The following is an 18,589-nucleotide window of genomic DNA, read 5'->3' on the forward strand; positions in this document are numbered from 1 at the left end:
ATTAAGCAAGCTGAAGGTACAAGCTAGTGCCCAGAAAGTACAGTGCCCATGGGGCCAATGTCCACCAAGCAATGGAATGAGCTTTTTTTTTTTTTTTTTTTTTTTGGTTTTTCGAGACAGGGTTTCTCTGTGGTTTTGGAGTCTGTCCTGGAACTAGCTCTTGTAGACCAGGCTGGTCTTGAACTCACAGAGATCCGCCTGCCTCTGCCTCCCAAGTGCTGGGATTAAAGGCTGCGCCACTACCGCCTGGCTTGGAATGAGCTTTGTCACAAACATCTGACACCAGCATTACAGTTGTAGCACACAAAGTCCTTGGAAGTAAGAATCAAAAACTGAACTCAACTCCCACAATTTCTCAGCTGCTAAAATCACAGTAAACCTCACACCCAGGGGCTGGAGAGATGGCTCAGTGGTTAAGAGCATTGCCTGCTCTTCCAAAGGTCCTGAGTTCAATTCCCAGCAACCACATGGTGGCTCACAACCATCTGTAATGAGGTCTGGTGCCGGCAGACATACACACAGACAGAATATTGTATGCATAATAAATAAATATTAAAAAAAACCTCACACCCAGGAGATAAATACTCTTTCAACTTATTTTAAATAAATATAATCTATGAAAAAGTTGGAAGATTCATCCAATGAAGTCAAATTACCCTTCAGTAGATTTAATAACTGTAACTTTCAGATATGGAGAGATAGTTCAGAGGTTAAGAACACTGCTCTTCCAGAAGATTCAAGTTTGACCCCCAACATCCACATGACTACTTATCTACTGTCTGTAACTCCAGTCCAAGAGAATCGATACCCTGTGATCTCCGTGAGCACTGGATGCACATGGTGCATGGACATACAGGCAGCCCAAACACCCATACACATACAAATTTAAAACAACACAAAACATTGTTCACCGGACATAGTGGTGCATACCTTTAATCACAGCACTGGGGAGACAGTGTGGTCTACATTGTGTGTTTCAGGACAGCCAAGAATACATAGACTGTTTCAAAATGCAAAAAAAATTGTTTGCTAATTACACATAAAATAATTTCATAATACATTAGTCTATGCAGAATATGTCTTGACTTCTGTTACAGTGATTTTATTTTATTTGGTTTTTTGAGACAGGGTTTCTCTGTAGCTTTGGTGCCTGTCCTGGAACTAGCTCTTGTAGACCAGGCTGGCCTCGAACTCCCAGAGATCCGCCTGCCTCTCCCTCCGGAGTGCTGGGATTAAAGGCGTGCGCCACCACCGCCTGGCGATGTTTTTTAATGTACTGGAGCACATGCCTTTAATTCCAACATTAAAGAGGCAGAGGTAGGTGAATCTCTGGGAGTTCAAGGCCTGGACCTTCCTATGTAGACCAGGCTGTTTCAAAAAACAAAAAATTTAAACTGGTTGTTGTTGGAGGTGTGTGCGTTTAACCCCAGCACTCCAGAGGCAGAGACAGGTGGATCTCTGTGAGCTCGAGGCCAGCCTGGTCTACAGAGTTGATGCCAGGACAGGCTCTAAAACTACACAGAGAAACCCCGTCTCAATAAACCAAAAATAAATAGATAAATAAATAAAAATTAAAAAATAAAATAAAAATCCACTGGTTATCTATAAAAAGTGAACATTAGGCCAGGCCCAGCTACTCATGAGTCTAAGACAGGAGGATAGCAAATTCAAGATCTGTACGAGCTACAGAGTATACAGCTAGTCTGTGCAATTTAGTGAGGCTCAGTCTCAAATAAAAAGTAAAGAAGAAAAAGTAGAAAGTGGGGGAGAGGACTGCTGAGAATTTACTTAGTGATGAGATGCTTGCCTCATATTCATGAGGTCATAGGTTCAATCCTAGCATCATATTGACAGCACACGCCTAGCACTCAGGAGATGGAGGCAGGAGAATCAGGAGGAGTTCAAGTATAGGAAGATAGGACCTACAAGGCCAGGAGAAGAGCCAGCCTGGAGTCTGCCCGAGGATCTATCAGCAGGCGCTGTCAGAGGTCCTGATCATGCCTAGCTAATGAGGGGCAACCGCGCAATGTCAACTGATGGGAACGCAGCCTGGGTGCTGGAAGAGGGCATATAAGGCTCTCACCATAGCTGAATAAAGGAGTCTGCTGTTTGTCTTTTACCTGACCTCCAGCACCTTCTTACCCTCTCCCCAGCACATTCAAGTTCATCCTTCGCTACATATCAAATTCAAGGCCAGACTACGTAGATCTGTGTCACAAAAAAGAAGAGAGTGTATATATAAAATCAGTGATAAAGTACTTGCTTACCACCACCACGTGTAAAACTCTGGGTTCCATCCCCAGTACCAGAGGGGAAAGTATTATCCATTCACTTGAACACCTTTTCAGGCTAGTGAAAACTCATCTAATTATTTTTAATTGGTATATCTTCTTAGATCATATGTCCCAGAAGCAGATCATAAGATGGGAATCATTGTCCAGGTAACGTTTTGAAGGGGTGCTCTCAGGAAGATAAGTGAAGGAACAAGGAAATGCAAAGCAGGTGGAAAGGACGGGATGGAAACTCAGTGGGCAGATGACTCCAGTTGGAGAGAGCAGTAAAGTAGTCTACAGACATAGTGCACTTTGTCTCCCTCAGAGCCGCATCAGGCATCCCTGCTCCTCACAGAAGCAGGGAAATCTCTAAAAACTTGGAGTTAATGGGGTGAGGTGTGGGGCAACATTCTCCACAGGTTTAGTTTCTGGTGTTTAAACAGACACAACAAGGCGAGAACTGTTTTCAAACACAACATTGAGTGTTTATTCTTTAGGGGGAAAAGGCTATGAAACTGATTATCTGGTTTACACTTAAAGATTTAGGTGCATTTTGTCAAAATGTGTAGGAAAGAGAATATACAAATTTGTACTTGACAAGTGTTATGTAGCTATTTCCTCCAAGATAAAGCTTTCCATTTTATGGAAGCCCCTTAAGATAGGATCTTCTGAAGTAAAGTGAAACATGCAGTTCTTCAGAGAAGCTACTTAAAGTCTCGGGAAACAAACATCTCAATAGTTTCAGGAAGTCCCTGAAACTGACCAGAAGTCTAGAACCCTCCTTCCCCAAGCTTATGTAAACAGGACTGCTATGAGATGTTCTTAGACATGCTGAGCTGCCCAGAAGAGTTTCAGACATGCTGAACTTCCTGGAAGAGGCAGAGATCAGCCAACTTGCCTGGAAGAGAGAGACCCCTCTAGTTCCAGTAGATCCAACTTGGAAGGGATCTTTTAGCTTTTGGAGGGGCAGTGCTGCTTGAGAAGGTCCTGAAGAAGGCAGGTTGAATTGCCTGGAAGAGGCTCAGACAAATTGAGCTTTCTGTCAAACTATCTGCAAATTCTTCAGTGAGCTCTGAGATTCCAGATTTCATGCAACTTTATCCATGGTGAAACGGGCTTTGGAGATACAACTGTCTGACTCGTTTCTGCTCCAGTAAGTACTCTCACACCTACACTCCTATAAGTAACCACATAAAACTCATTGTCTTATCAAGTTGGACTTTGGTAGTATTCCTATTTTGGTCTGTCATTGGTTCCCTGTCTGGGGTGAGTAGACGTTAGTTAGATTAGTGTAACAGCATGAAAGTTTCAGAATGCCTCTCCCAACCCTACATACTCTAACCACGGCCAAGTACCATGACTAGATGATAATTTGCATCTCTTTAAATACCCCCCTGCTGCATCTCTACAAATGTAATCATGGTAACTCCACTATCAGGTTGGTTTTCCATTTCTTTTCACTATGAACACTAAGCAAATATGCTAAGACTTTTGTCTGTTTTTTTTTTTTCCGAGACAGGGTTTCTATGTGTAGACCCTGCTGTCCTAGAGCTTTGTAGACCAGGCTGGCCTCAAACTCACTGAGATCCACTTGTCTCTGCCTCCCAAGTTCTGGGATTAAGGGTGTGCACCACCACCACACAGTCAACTTTTGTCTGCTTAAAGGGAAATGGAAGTGTAATTTTAAGTGTCTCACAGGCCTTGGGGAGCTAGCTATACAGAAGAGGAGGTGGAAAGACAGTAAAAGTCAGAGGGAATGGATGACACCAAGGAAACAGTGAGGACTGATGCAAATGTCACCTCAGTGTGTGTCAAAATGCACAGGCCTTTCCAGGTTCAGGTCAGACAGTGTCCCAGCGCTAAGAGGGGAAGTGGACATAGGTGCATGCGCCTAACCAAGGACCTCTCTCCAGTTGACATCTGCTTGTAAAGGAAAAATTATTTTCTCCAATGGAGTCTCATTGAGTATATTAACCACACTTAAGGGAGGCCTCATGCCCAGCAGTTGATAAAGAACACAAAATGAACTCAATGGTATCTTTTATATACTTTCTGTATATGCTTTGTTTGGGGTTTTTTTTGTCTTACTTGTCTTCTGCTTATATATATATGGCTTTTGATTTTCTGGGTTTTTTGGGTTTTTTTTTTTTTTTTTTGGTTTTTGGTTTTTGGTTTTTCGAGACAGGTTTTTCTGTGGTTTTAGAGCCTGTTCTGGAACTAGCTCTTGTAGACCAGGCTTGCCTCAAACTCACAGAGATCCACCTGCCTCTGCCTCCCAAGTGCTGGGATTAAAGGTGTGTGCCACCACCACCCGGCCTGATTTTCTGTTTTTATAGGTTTGTGTGTATATGTGTCTGTGTGTGTTTATTTGTTTTCTGTACTTTTTCTTTTTTTATTCTAGTTCATTTGCCATTTTTGTTTGCTTGTTTTTTCTCTAGAGAAAAAGAAAGAAGGAAGGGCGTTAGAAGGGTGGAGAGGTGGGGAGGGTCTAGGAGGCATTGGAAGATGGAAAAACAGAATGTAGTGTATGAAAAAATTTCTTTTCAACAATTATTTGGAGTAGTGCAGTTGTTTTGTTTTTCAAGGCAGGGTTTCTCTCTGTAGTCCTGCCTGTTTGGGAACTTGCTCTGTAGATCAGTCTAGCCTAGAACTTGGAGATCCACCCACCTCTGCCTCCTATGTGCTGTGATTAAAGGCGTGTGCCACCACCCAGCTCAATAAAATATTGTATACCTATTTTTATACCTATTTTTAAAAAGTAATTATAAGTGTCAAAATATACTAGGAAAAATTCATACAACAAAATCTTACTAAGTGATAAAGACAACAATAACTGGCATTTGCTGTCCAAAGGCTAAGTACATAAGGCTACGTGCTTTGCAAGAGTTAACCCGAGTTTTCCCAATTGCCATGAGAATTTGTAATTAAGAATCACAAAAGGAGAAACTTTGAACGGGCGGCCTGAGAGCAGCAAATGGAGCTTGAATCCACAGCCACAGAGTCTGTCCACTCAGCTGTCTTTGTTTCTACCTCTGTTTGAGCTTTTATAGCCCATCTGGGAAATAATTTCCCTGACACATATAAGGTGATACCAGTAAGATGCCATTTCTAAGTTATACAAGAAAGATTCAGAGCCGGGCGGTGGTGACACACACCTTTGATCCCAGCACTGGGAGGCAGAGGCAGGTGGTTCTCTGTGTATTCGAGGCCAGCCAGGTATACAGAGCAAGTTCTAGGGTAGCCCGGGCTGTCTTTTTTTAAAAAAATATTTATTTATTTATTATGTATACAATATTCTGTCTGTGTGTATGTCTGCAGGCCAGAAGAGGGCACCAGACCTCATTCCAGATGGTTGTGAGCCACCATGTGGTTGCCAGGAATTGAACTCAGGACCTTTGGAAGAGCAGGCAATGCTCTTAACCACTGAGCCATCTCTCCAGCCCCCCCCCGGGCTGTCTTAAAGGAAAAAAAAGATTCAGTAATGTTAGCTAGCAATTTATGGGACTGAAAACATGACTCAGTGGTTAACAGCACTGACTGCTCATTGCAGAAGACTCAAGTTCAGTTCCCAGAACTCATGTCAGCCTACAACTGTCTATAAGTCCAGTTCCAGGGGCTCTGATACCCTCTTCTGCCCTCTGCAGGCACTAGGAATGTGGTACACATACATGCATGCAGGTAAAACATCCATACGCATAAACAATAAAATATTAAAAATAAAAATATATTAGCAATTTATGAACTAGGCATGATGGTGCATGCTATAGTCCTAGTGCATGGGAAGTGACAGCAGAAGGATCAGGAGTTCAAGGCCAGCCTAAGATGCATAGTGAATTTGAAGCCAGCTTGATCTGCAAAACAAGATACATAAGCACACACACAGAGAAAGTAGCAATTTAATATCTAGAAATGTAGCCGGGCAGTGATGGTGCATGCCTTTAATCCCAGCACTCGAGAGGCAGAGGAAGGTGGATCTCTGTGAGTTCGAGGCCAGCCTGGTCTACAAGAGCTAGTTCCAGGACAGACTCCAAAGCTACAGAGAAACCTAGTCTCAAAAGACCACCACCAACAAAAAATAATAAAGATTAAAAAATAAATTTTTATTAATTAATTAATTAATTATTTTTTCCCAGTCCGATCACAGTTTCCCTTCCCTTCCTTCTGTCCTCCCAGTCCCTGCTCCTCGCCTCCCCCATCCACTCTCTCTCCCCTCTCTTCAGAAAAGTGCAGCCCTCCCAGCCATGGCATATCAAGTTTCAGGAAAACTAGGCACCTCCTCTCCTATTAAGGATGGACAAGGCAACCCAGCAAGAGGAAAGGGTCCCAAGAGCAGGCAACAGAATCAGAAACAGCCCCAACTCTGTCTGCCAGGAGTCCCACAAGAGGACCAAGTCTTATATTTTTAATGGTTATATTTCATTATATGAATATAGGACAGTGAATATAATCAAATACCATTGCACACTTAAGATGATTCCTAATATGGGTTTGGAGTACATGCCTTCAATCTCAGGACTGAGAAGAAAGAGGCAGGCATATTTCAAAAAAATTATATGCTTATATCTATAATATAATTTGTAAATGATATACTTTAATATGGATGGAGAGAAGACAAACATGCAAGAAAGACATACAAAAGTGTTGTATGCCGGGCGGTAGTGGCGCACACCTTTAATCCCAGCACTCTGGAGGCAGAGGCAGGCGGATCTCTGTGAGTTCGAGACCAGCCTGGTCTACAAGAGCTAGTTCCAGGACAAGCTCCAAAACCACAGAGAAACCCTGTCTCGAAAAACAACAACAAAAAAAGTGTTGTATGTTTGCACAGGCATGTTTAGTGCAGTAAAGTTCCTAATAGCCCAAAGGTTAAAAAAAAAAATCTCAAATGTCACCAGCAGATGAACAGATAAGTAAAATATAGCATACCCAGCTAAAGCAGTATTTCTCAGCTATACAAAAGAATGACACATATTACATAATGGGTGAACTTAAAGATCATTATACTAAGTAAAGGCAGCCAGTCACAAGGACAAACACTGTGGGATCCACTCAGGTGAGGTGCCCAGAATAGCCTAATTCTCAGAGATGAGATGTAGATCAGAGGTTACCTGAGCTGTAGGGAGGGGAGAATGTGTGAAGTTGCAGTATGGAAGGAAGTAAACCAGTTTGGAAAGGTAATGAGCACACAACATTATAAACATACTAATGCCACTGATTCGTATAAGTAAAAATGATTAAGATTATGAATTTTATGCTATATATGTTTTATCGGAATATTAAAAAGTACATTAAAAACATGAATCACAAGCTAAAAATGTGATATTATAATTATCCTGTTCTGTTATCTATTATTTTCTATGAAAAATATAAAACTTGATTAAAAGTAGTTGTGAAATAGCCCAGGATTTCTCAGGATAAAGAATGTGCACATACACAAATGGTGTTTCTGTCACATATTGTGAATGAGACCAATAAACTCACTACAGCATAGTCTACAAAGGAAAAGTTGTCTAATCGCCCGGCATGAGCCCTGTATCTGGCAGAAAGCAGTTCCTGGGGAAGCAGATAGGAGCACGGAAGAGTGGTGGTGTTTGGAACTGAGGTGGGGTACCTCTACTTCTTTGCATGCCTGCATTTTAGCTAGTCTACAAATTAAATTTCGGATGTTGATTTTGCTTTTGATCTTAGTTAAAAAGATTTTTTGACTGCTTTTGTAACTTAATCACATAAAAGCATAACTTAAACTTGACACACACCTTTGATTTGGTGCGGCTTGTCAATAGGTCAGGCAGATTCCTGCCACCAGTAAAATCCTGCACCTCGGTGACAGTTCAGAACCAAGACAGAGATAAGGTCACCTTGGTTGTGAGCACGGAATTTAGAGCCCTCTGCTGGCCACACTGTTACTCAGCTGTGCCAGGGAACAGCATTGCCAGGGCACCCAGGAGAATGTGGTGAGACAGCCAGCATAGCTGAAGACATTGGCACAGGAACCAAGCTGGTGCTTACAGACCTGCATAGCCCAGAAGCCTCTGGCATGCCAGAGTGGAATCCAGTGAGGGAACCATTATGGTTTGGGTCAAAAGTGTTTGGTTGTCCTTATTGGACGTCTGTGAAATGACTGGCTCAAGAGAGCTCTGATATCATCAATGGATTAGTTCATTGCTTGGCTGTTGGGAGGCATGGGAAACTAAGGACACAGCCAGGCATGGGTATACACCTTTCTAATCCTAGCACCTGGGAGGCAGAGACAGGAACATCAAGAAACCTTCAGTATACAGTAAGTTCAACACTATCCCTATAATCTTAGTACTTAGGAGCCTGACACAAAAGGATTGTAAATTCAAGGCCAGCCTGCCATAAGAAAACCCCGTTGAAGAATACAGGGGTGGGGAACTAGGAGGTGAGACCTGGCAGAAGGAAGGGATCCTGGGGGGTATGTTCTTGGGAACCTATCCTCCCTCTGCTTCCCAGTCTCTACAAGGAGAGCAGTTTTGCTCTGATACATGCCACCACTCATGGTATTCAGCCTCAAGCAAAAGCAATGGGTGAAGGGATAATGTCTGATATCATGAGCCAAAGCTAATCTCTCCTCCTTCAAGTGTATTTTTTTTGGAACTTTATTATAGCTAACAACCACATGCCACTCTCAGCCACTAGCAGATGTGAATCCTGCTATGGCTCTCACTTCTCTTCTCCCAGCCAAATGGCTCCAACTCTTCTTCCCTCCTTTCTTGTCACCCTGATGACACATAGCTTACATGATACACATTTCCTTCTCAAAGAGAATGGGAGAAAGCACTTTACCAGTTCCATCTTGCTGTGTAGATCAAGTCCTTCACTACCACATCTATTAGGATATACCAGGATCATCTGGCAAACCACCATGACTGCATATAGTAAACCATAGACTGCATTGAATAAGGCGCATGTACCTTCCAGCAACAGCATCACAAGAGAGTCCAAGGTACTCACTTTCTGTCTTCGTCCAGCTCTGTGCAGAGCAATGGGTCAGATTTGAAGTTTGCAGTCAGTGTCGAGCTAGGGTTGGTCTTACAGAAGGGCCTGTTCCTGAAACAAGTAGCCCAGATCTGTGTGGGGCTGAGCACTGTGCCCTGTGCTGCTTCAGAGAAGAGTAGGATGAAAAGCAGCTGCCACCTTTGTATCTTGGGAAAATTCCCTCTTCAAAGTTCTTGGGACTCAGACATCAATCCTGTAGCTCTTGAAGCCGGTCTCCTCCCCAGTGAGTCACAGGTGCCAAGCCTGCGTCAGCAAGCCTTTGCATGCACCAGGTAATTTCAGTGTCGTCACCAAAGCCAGGGCCAGCTCCTGCACAGTCTTGCCTTCTGCCCAACATCAGAGCCTTTTACTGTGTCCTGTCAAATATGTGCCACCACACTACAAGGAAGATAACTGAAAGGTTCTAACCCTCCAGAGACAAAGAAACCGTTCACACCCATGAGGAAGATCAAGCATATTTATTACTGTACATGAGCAACTGTTTCCCAGTGTGAGAGAGGACAGCAAAGCTGTTAGAAATCGTTTTCCAAGTAGGAAACAGTGACAACCTAAGAAATAGTTTTATTACATTAGGCAAAATATGTTTTTACACATAATTCTCAAACATTCCATTTTAAAGAGTCAACTTTCTATACTTTAACATATTTTGGAACAAAATATGGTTTTAAGTGTGTCCTTGTCCAGCCAGGTTCCTGCTTGCTTCAGTGGGATCCGCAAGCTTACAGGAGAGTATGCTAACTTTCAGTCCAGCCCTTGCTCTGTGTGATGAAATCAACTGAGGACAAAAAGAGACAGCGGGTTAGATTCAAACACTACCTTGTACACAAAGTTGAAAACCAATGGCCACAAAGGGAGAAGTACAAGTTTTTGTTGTTGTTTGGATTTGTGCTTTTCTGAAACAGAAAAGTGTAGCTCTGACTGGCTTCAAACTCATGATCTTCCTACTTTGGTGTCATGTTGCTGGAATTACAAGTGTACACTGCTGGGCCCAGCTTGGAATCACTTTAAATGGCAACCTTTTTTTTGTTTTGTTTTTCGAGACAGGGTTTCTCTGTAGCTTTTGGTGCCTGTCTCGGAACTAGCTCTTGTAGACCAGGCTGGCCTCGAACTCCCAGAGATCCACCTGCCTCTGCCTCCCAAGTGCTGGGATTAAAGGCATGCGCCACCACCGCCCAGCTAAATGGCAACCATTTTTTAACTGAAATAAGAGAATTATAGAAAATATTTTATTGCCTGGCAGTGGTGGCACATACCTTTAATCCCAGCACTCGGGCAAAGGCAGGCAGATCTTTGTGAGTTCAAGGCCAGCCAGGTCTACAAGAGCTAGTTCCAGGACAGGTTCCAAAGCTACAGAAAAACTCTGTCTCAAAAAACCAAAAACCTAGCCGGGCGATGGTGGCGCACGCCTTTAATCCCAGCACTCGGGAGGCAGAGGCAGGCGGATCTCTGTGAGTTCAATCGAGACCAGCCTGGTCTACCGAGCTAGCTCCAGGACAGGCTCCAAAGCCACAGAGAAACCCTGTCTCAAAAAACCAAAAAAAAAAAAAAAAAAAAAAAAAACCAACCTGAAAAACCAAAACAAAACAGAAAATATTTCATCTTTTTTCTTTTTGGTTTTTCAAGACAGGGTTTCTCTGTAGTTTTGGAGTCTGTCCTGGAACTAGCTCTTGTAGACCAGGCTGACCTCAAACACAAAGATCCACCTACCTCTGCCTCCCGAGTGCTGGGAATAAAGGTATGTGCCACCAATGCCTGGTGAAAATATTTCATCCATGGGGCTGGAAAGATGGCTCAGTGGTTAAGAGCATTGCCTGCTCTTCCAAAGGTTCTGAGTTCAATTCCCGGCAACCACATGGTGGCTCAGTAAAGAGGTCTGGTGCCCTCTTCTGGCCTGCAGACATGCGCACAGACAGAATATTGTATACAAAATAAATAAATAGAAAATATTTCATCTTTATAGAGTTTTGTTTTGGATTTAAGACAGAGTCTCATATACTCATATAACCCAGAATGACATCAAACTCCCTATACTGTTGAGAATGAACTGGAACTTCTGGTGTTTCTGCCTCTACCTCCCAGGTACTAAGATTACCTAGCTGGCATACTTGATCAAATTGTCAAACAATAATTCTTACATTTATATTTTTGCTTGTTTGAGATAGGGTTTTATGATTGCCATTTCATGTGCTGGTCTCTACCTCCTGGCCTCAAGCAATGCTCTTACCTTACTTTCCCAAGTAAATACAGGCTTAAGGCACTGCACCTGGCTTACAGACTCTGGTCTTCATCATATATCATGCATACTATAACCATATTATATCTGCCCAAGATATCTCATGAGTCCAATTTAAATATCATTTAGAGTCCAAGTATATGGGTTATTGGTAGAGTCTTGACTATGGGGTTCCATCACTAGTCCACAAACTCATAAAAGTTCATGCTTGTAATCCCAGTAATTGGAAGATTGAGGCAAGAGGGTAGCCTAGAATTTGAAACCAGTCAATAATGAGGTCCAAGCCCAGAGGGAAACCCTATCTCAAAAAAAAATGCATATTTTACATGTATGTGTATTTTGCTTGCATGCATATCTGTACATCACTTGCATGGCTGGTGCTCTCAGAGTCCAGAAGAGGATACTGGATCCCCTGAAACTGGAGTTAAAGTCTGTTGTGAGCCCCACGTGGGTGCTAGGAATGAACTCAGGTCCTCTGGAAGAGTAGCCAGTACAGATACTATTTCGAGACAGGGTTTCTCTGTAGCTTTGGAGCCTGTCCTGGAACTAGCTCTTGTAGACTAGGCTGGTCTTGAACCCACAAAGATCTTCCTGCCTCTGCATCCCGAGTGCTGGGATTAAAGGCATGCACCACCACCTCATGTGTGTTCTTATGAAGATAGAAAAGAACATTTTGTGAGTCCATATGAGTGTGGGGAGGTGTAGCATATGACTAACTTCTCTCCTAAGTCTGAGACCAATGGTAACTACAACCTGAAAACTAAGTTCTAGAAATACTGGTGAGGCCATTGCTGACTCCATATCTGCAGTCTGTTCAGATTAACTTTGAGGTTACTAGAGAAAGACCATCTACAAATAGTACAGCTGCTTTTGAGGCCATGGTGGAGTAGAAACAGCATCCACAAAGACCGCAGAAGGGTCATTAGAGTTATATCAAAGTGCTGACACTCCTATTTCATTCTCTGCCATTTGTAGAGTTTGTATAGTATGAGGACAGCATTGCTCTGAGCACTAATGCATGTGTGCTCATGAACATGTTTGTACATCTCCTCAATATTAAATTCTAATAGAATAAATATCCAAATACAAACTGGAACTCAGTACCTAAGGATTACAACAGAAAATACTAAAAGCACAGAAGGACAGAACACCGGCTGTTGTCCTCTCACCAGTGACCTGGACAAGAGCCAAGAATTTGTCACACACTCCCCTGCCTTCCCCGGTTCTGATACTAAGATTCCCTTATCCTTATCCTCTAACATTGGAGAGCGTCTTGGGAGTCAGCACTGGCCCTTCACAGTTGTAGGCTTACATAAGTCTACAGGCTGGGTGAAGTGAACGCACATCTGGGGATTGCACAGGCTAAGATATGGAAAGGTGAAACTGGAGTTCACACCACGGCTATGTCAGCTAAGATGCAAGACATTGAACTGCCATTTAACAGCCCTCTCACTCCTCAAAGAGCAGTGCCACACACACAGGCAGGACTGGGGATTGCTGCCTTGTCTTGAAGTTGTCATTAAGTGTCATTCCTCACTAGCCTACTTAGTGTCATTGCTAACTCCTTTTATTCTATGACTATTTCCATTGTTTCCATGACAGCTAAAACCTTTTGCACATCTGGAATTGAGAATTATTAAGGGCAACACACTCCTGAGCTGGGTGGGGTGCTGCTTGGTGGTAGAGCACTTGTTTAGCATATGAAAGGGCCTTGGTTTTAGCCTCAGCTCTGAAAAGAAAAATCCCCATGAAGATTTTTTTTACTGCTTGAATTTATAAAAAAACACTACTTTAAAAATACTCACTTTTAAATAAATTTTGCTTCTTTCCAAAAGAAACTGCCACTTCAGTTTTGTTCTCTGCTCATTTGTCATTGCAAGAAACTCATTTGTCTGGTTAAAAAAAAAGGATCAAATAAGTGTTCCTGAAGTAGACATGGATAACATTTGACCACACTGTGAAACACATTTGCTCACTAGAAATGGAGTTGTGCTTATAGCATTGCAGCTCAGTTCCTTTGATAGGGAATAAAGCTTGAAAAACTATCACCAGAATCACTAAAGCTAGTTAAGGGTTCAGCAGGAAAAATTCTTCCCAATAAGTTGGCTCAGAATTCTGAGCCAAAATTTAATGGTAAGTTTTGTGATCTGTTTTTTTTTTTTTTTTGAGATAGGGTTTCTCTGTAGCTTTGGAGCCTGACCTGAAACTAGCTCTTGTAGACCAGATAGGCCTTGAACTCACAGAGATCTACCTACCTCTGCCTCCTGAGTGTTGGGATTAAAGGCCTGTGCCACCACCGGTCGGCCTCTTTTTCTTATTCTTTTTTTGTTTGTTTGTTTTTTTGAGATAGGATTTCATATAGCCTAGGTTGTCCTACAGACTCACTACGTACCCAAGGATGGCCTTGAACTCATGATCCCCTTGCTTCCATCTCATAAATGCTGGGATTACAGGTATGCACCACCATGCTCAGCTGTGACCTGGTTTTAACAATTGTCTGCCTATCTTCATGTATCTGTTGCTGTCTGTATTGCAGAACCAGGACAAAATGTGAACTAGGTATGTTGTAAGAGCTGCGGGCCTCTTTCCACAGCCCAGCTCCTGGCTGCCTAGCTAGCTTATGCCCAGAAATAACAACACACAAACTGTATTCATTTAAACACTGCCTGGCCCATTTCTATTAATGTGTGTAGCACCGAGGTGCGCTTACCAGGAAGATTCTAGCCTACGTCCATCCTGGGTCGGAGCTTCATCGTGTCTGCCCAGGAGAGGGGAGCATGGCGTCTGCTCCAGAGAGCAGAGCTATCGAGTCTGAGCTCATTTCCTCTTCCTCCCAGCATTTTGTTCTGTTTACTCCACCCACCTATGTTCTAACCTATGAGGGCCAAGCAGTTTATTTTTTAACCAATGACCTTCCTCCATCATAGGTATATAGCTGGGGAGAAGAGATATGGCCAATATAGGCTCCTACAACAGCCAATATCTCCAATATGTTTTACCCCTTATAACTGACTATATAAAATGTCATATTTAAGCTGGTTGGTGGTGGCACATGCCTTTAATCTCAGTACTCTGATGGCAGAGGCAGGTAAATCTCTGTGAGTCTGAAGCTAAGCCTGGTCTACAGAGTGAGTTCCAGGACAGCCAGGGTTACACAGACAAATCCTGTCTCAAAACCATTTTAAAAAAAGAAAGAAAGAAAAAGAAAAGACCAGTCTGAACTACATAGACTGATGAATATCTTAAATATCACTATACAAGAGGATTAGAAATATTTGTATATATTTCTTCTTTTCTGATATTTACCGTGCAACCCAAAGTTTCCTCAGCAATACTTCCTGTGAGACTGCAGGAATGGAGTGTTCCAGTATGGTCAGTAAGATCAACCAATAGATCAAAACTGAGAAAAACTGACTTAAGTCTGGAAGAATCTTTGTTACAAATTGTACAAGTGTTCGAAGCTTCGTTTACAATATAACCACAGCTGGAACTGAAAAGAAACAAAGATTTTCAAAAGATAGTGACAAATTTGATCTCTAGTAGTATTATCTCTTTAACATTCTAATAACATTGTAAAATGTTCTAAAATCCCAGAGGTTAGTATCTTTACTGTGAAACTAGATCCACAAATCCATTCTGTACCAAAACTAGGTAGACCATACATACACAATGTAAATGTGGGGACTTAGATGAGATAATCAGACAGATGAATTCACTATCCCGACTGAAAAAAGGCATAATATCTTGCAAAATGTAACTTCTGGGGTGCATTGGAAAGAGGGTAAGAAAGTTCTCTCTGTCCTTTTGTTTGTTGTTGTTTGTTTTGTTTCTTGAGACAGAGTTTCTCTGTGTAGCTTTGGAGCCTGTCCTGGAACTCGCTTGACAGAGCAGGCTGGCCTCGAACTCACTGAGATCTGTTTGCCTCTCCCTCCCAGTGCTGGGATTAAAGGCATGCGCCACCACCACCCAGCTGTCCTTTTGCTTGTATTGGTTGTGATTTGTTTTCTGCTTTTTAGACAGGGTCTCATGTATCACAAGCTTTGAATTCATGATTTTCCTGCTTTCACCTCCCAAGCATTAGGATTTTAGAAGGGCACCATTACACCAGGCTCTATCTCTATACCTTAAAACTTTTTTTATTTTAAATTTGAATTTTCAGTAGACTACATTCAGGCAAATGTATGCTTCAATGCTGAACCTGTTTCTAGTGTCTGTCTTTTTTTTTAAAAAAAAATAATTTATTTAACTTTATTTTATGTGGATTGGTGTGAAGGTATCAGATCCCCAGAAACTGGAGTTACAGACAGTTGTTAGCTGTCATGTGGGTGCTGGGAATTGAACCCAGGTCCTCTGGAAGCACAGCCAGTGTTCTTAACCACTGAGCCATCTCTCCAGCCCCCTACTTTAAAACTTCTATTTGTCCCAGATATTGAGCCGCCGAGGACCTAGCTGCCTCTCCCTCGAGCCCTCTTGCTTCCTGATGCTCTGTTCCCCATGTCCCCCCTTCTCCCACAGCTGCCTTCCACAGGCCATTTCAATTGAGGTTCTCTCCTTTCAGATAACTCTGACTTGTGTCAAGTTGACATAAAACTATCCAGCACAGAATATATTTTGTCATGGAAACCTTTAATTATGGTTTATTTATATGAAAACTTCTTTCATACAACCACTGTTAGGGCAAAGAATAAACAGTAGTTATTTTGTATAAACATGAACTTGTTAAAAACAATGTCTACTTACCATTTATTTCTAAGCACTTTGGCAGTTTCATCATCAATGTTCAGTGTAGAAATGTAAGCATAGAGGATGCCATAGAAAGGATCAGCTTTTCCTTCACTTCTCAAAGCTTTTACTTTTAACTGTTCCACTGTATAGACATCAACTATTGTGTTTACTAAAATAAAAACAAGTATTACAATTCTATATATGTTCTCAAATATAACAAAGGCTTACATCCCAATACAAAAGCAACAAAATTCAAGGAAGACATTTAAGATGTTAAGAACAACACTCCATTAGCTATATTAAACGTGTGTATATAATGGATTTGAACATCACAAAATAAGAAAAGGAATGAGAAATTAAGTCTTCACCGAATGAAGAATTTCTAATTATCAAATGATAGCATTAAAAAGGTAAGAAGAGAGAGGTCACTCCAGCCACCAGAACTCTAGATTGGTGTTTAGCCCAATTATCATTATCAGAGAGGCTTCCGCCAGGAGCTGATGTAGAGACACACACCCAAACAATAGGCAGAGCTCTGGGAACCCTGCAGAAGAGAGGGAACAAGGATTATAGGAGCCAGAGGGGTCAAGGACATCAGCCCACAGAATCAACTAAGCAGGGCTCATAGGGGCCAGTACTCTCAAATGCTGAGCCATCTCTTCAGCCCCCAGACTGGCTAATATTAATATAAGCTCCCCCACTAAAAAATTAGGGGCTGGAGAAACGACTCAGTGCTTAAGAGCACTAGCTACTCTTGCAAAAGACCTAGGTTCAGTTCTCAATACCTACATGGTTACTCACAATCATCTGTAACTCCAGTTCTAAGGGATTCAACACCTTCTTGTGTCTTCCAGGGGTACACATGGTACACAAACATATATGTAGATAAAACTCCCATGCATATAAGATAAATTAAAAATTTTAATGTCAGGTGTGATGACTCACACTTTTAATCCCAGCACTCGGAAGGCAGAGGCAGGCAGACATCAGCCTGGCATACATAGTGAGCTACAGGTCAGCCAGGGCTACATAGTGAGACCCAGTCTCAGAAAAAGATTACAACAGAAGAAAACAAAAGAGGAGCTAGGAATATAATTCAGCAAACAACAATTGGTTAGAATGCATGACCCCAAGAGTGAAAAGTCATCTCTCTCACCCTCTCTTTCTCATGTAGACGGTCACTTACCATTTATGGATTCTTTCAAATAACTGTCAATTTCATCAGCCACATTTGTTTCTTTATTTTCTCTTATATAATTCAGAAGGATATTGGCTTCCGGTGTATCTTAAATTAAAAATGCATAATAAGGAAAAAGTCAAACAATTATCTTTTAAATTACTACAAAATATCTAAAATTATCTTAATTGTAAAACATAATACCACATAAGATCATAATCCAATAGAATTATCATTAAACCATTAACACTGTAAGGCAAAATGAATCAACATGAAAAGATGCTGTAGCTGTGCTAGTGAAAAGAACAGCCTTATAAAATTGTGGTATTAAGACTTGTTTTCGTTTGTTTGTTTGTTTTTGAGACAGGGTTTCTCTGTGTAGCCCTGGCTGTCCTGGAACTCACTCTGTAGACCAGGCTGGCCTCGAACTCACAGAGATCCTCCTGCCCTTGCCTCCCAAAGGTGTGTGCCACCACCGCTCAGTCTTTTAAACTGAAAAACATTAATATATAATATTATCTGAAAGACTAGATGTGGCAAAATTATTATTTCTAGGTAATATGATTATAAATTATTTGTATGTTTATTTTTCATTATTTTATTAATTTTGTTAATTAAAAAATAATTTTAGGGCCCCAACAGATAGCTCAGAGACTTGCTATTCTTGCAGACAGACCCAGATTTGGTTCCTGGAACCCACATGGTGGCTCACACCAGCTGTAACTCCAATCCCAGGGGATCCAGTGCCATCTTCTGGCATCTGAGAGCAACAGATACACGTGTGGTGCACATACATACACGCAGGCAATGCATTCACACACATAAAATAATAATAAAACTAAAAATAATTGTTTTAATTTGTTGCTAGTGTGTGTGTGTATGAGAGAGAGAGAGAGAGAGAGAGAGAGAGAGAGAGAGAGAGAGAGAGAGAGAGAGAGAGATGATGGGGGGGGCACACATGCCACTACTTTCGTGTAGAAGAGGACAATTTTCTTAAGTCGATCCTATCCTACTTATACACAGGTTTCAAAGAATGAACTTAGGTTACCAGACATGACCAGCAAGATTTTCTGAATATTATATTCATTTCTTTTCCTTTTTATTTACTTTTAAAAATTGTGTTTGTTAGCCAGGCAGTGCTTATGTACAATTTTAATCCCAGCA

The 18,589-nt window shown here is 41.7% G+C and overlaps 1 protein-coding gene across 2 annotated transcripts in view; it reads right to left on the reverse strand.

Moving 5' to 3' along the window:
* Window positions 1–9,780: 9,780 nt before the first annotated feature.
* Meiob (meiosis specific with OB-fold) overlaps window positions 9,781–18,589 on the reverse strand; it is a 31,012-nt gene continuing 22,203 nt past the window's right edge. For both annotated transcript variants that reach the window (XM_075989687.1, XM_075989686.1), the window contains 5 exons: window positions 17,435–17,533; window positions 16,264–16,417; window positions 14,830–15,013; window positions 13,329–13,415; window positions 9,781–10,065 (listed from right to left, as the gene is read on the reverse strand). In XM_075989687.1, coding sequence (XP_075845802.1) covers window positions 9,955–10,065; window positions 13,329–13,415; window positions 14,830–15,013; window positions 16,264–16,417; window positions 17,435–17,533 — 635 coding nt within the window. In that variant the 3' untranslated portion in view covers window positions 9,781–9,954. The remainder of the gene's footprint in view (window positions 10,066–13,328; window positions 13,416–14,829; window positions 15,014–16,263; window positions 16,418–17,434; window positions 17,534–18,589) is intronic.

This window comes from Microtus pennsylvanicus, chromosome 11 (genome assembly GCF_037038515.1).
Source record: "Microtus pennsylvanicus isolate mMicPen1 chromosome 11, mMicPen1.hap1, whole genome shotgun sequence".
In the NCBI taxonomy this organism is placed as follows: Eukaryota; Metazoa; Chordata; class Mammalia; order Rodentia; family Cricetidae; genus Microtus; species Microtus pennsylvanicus.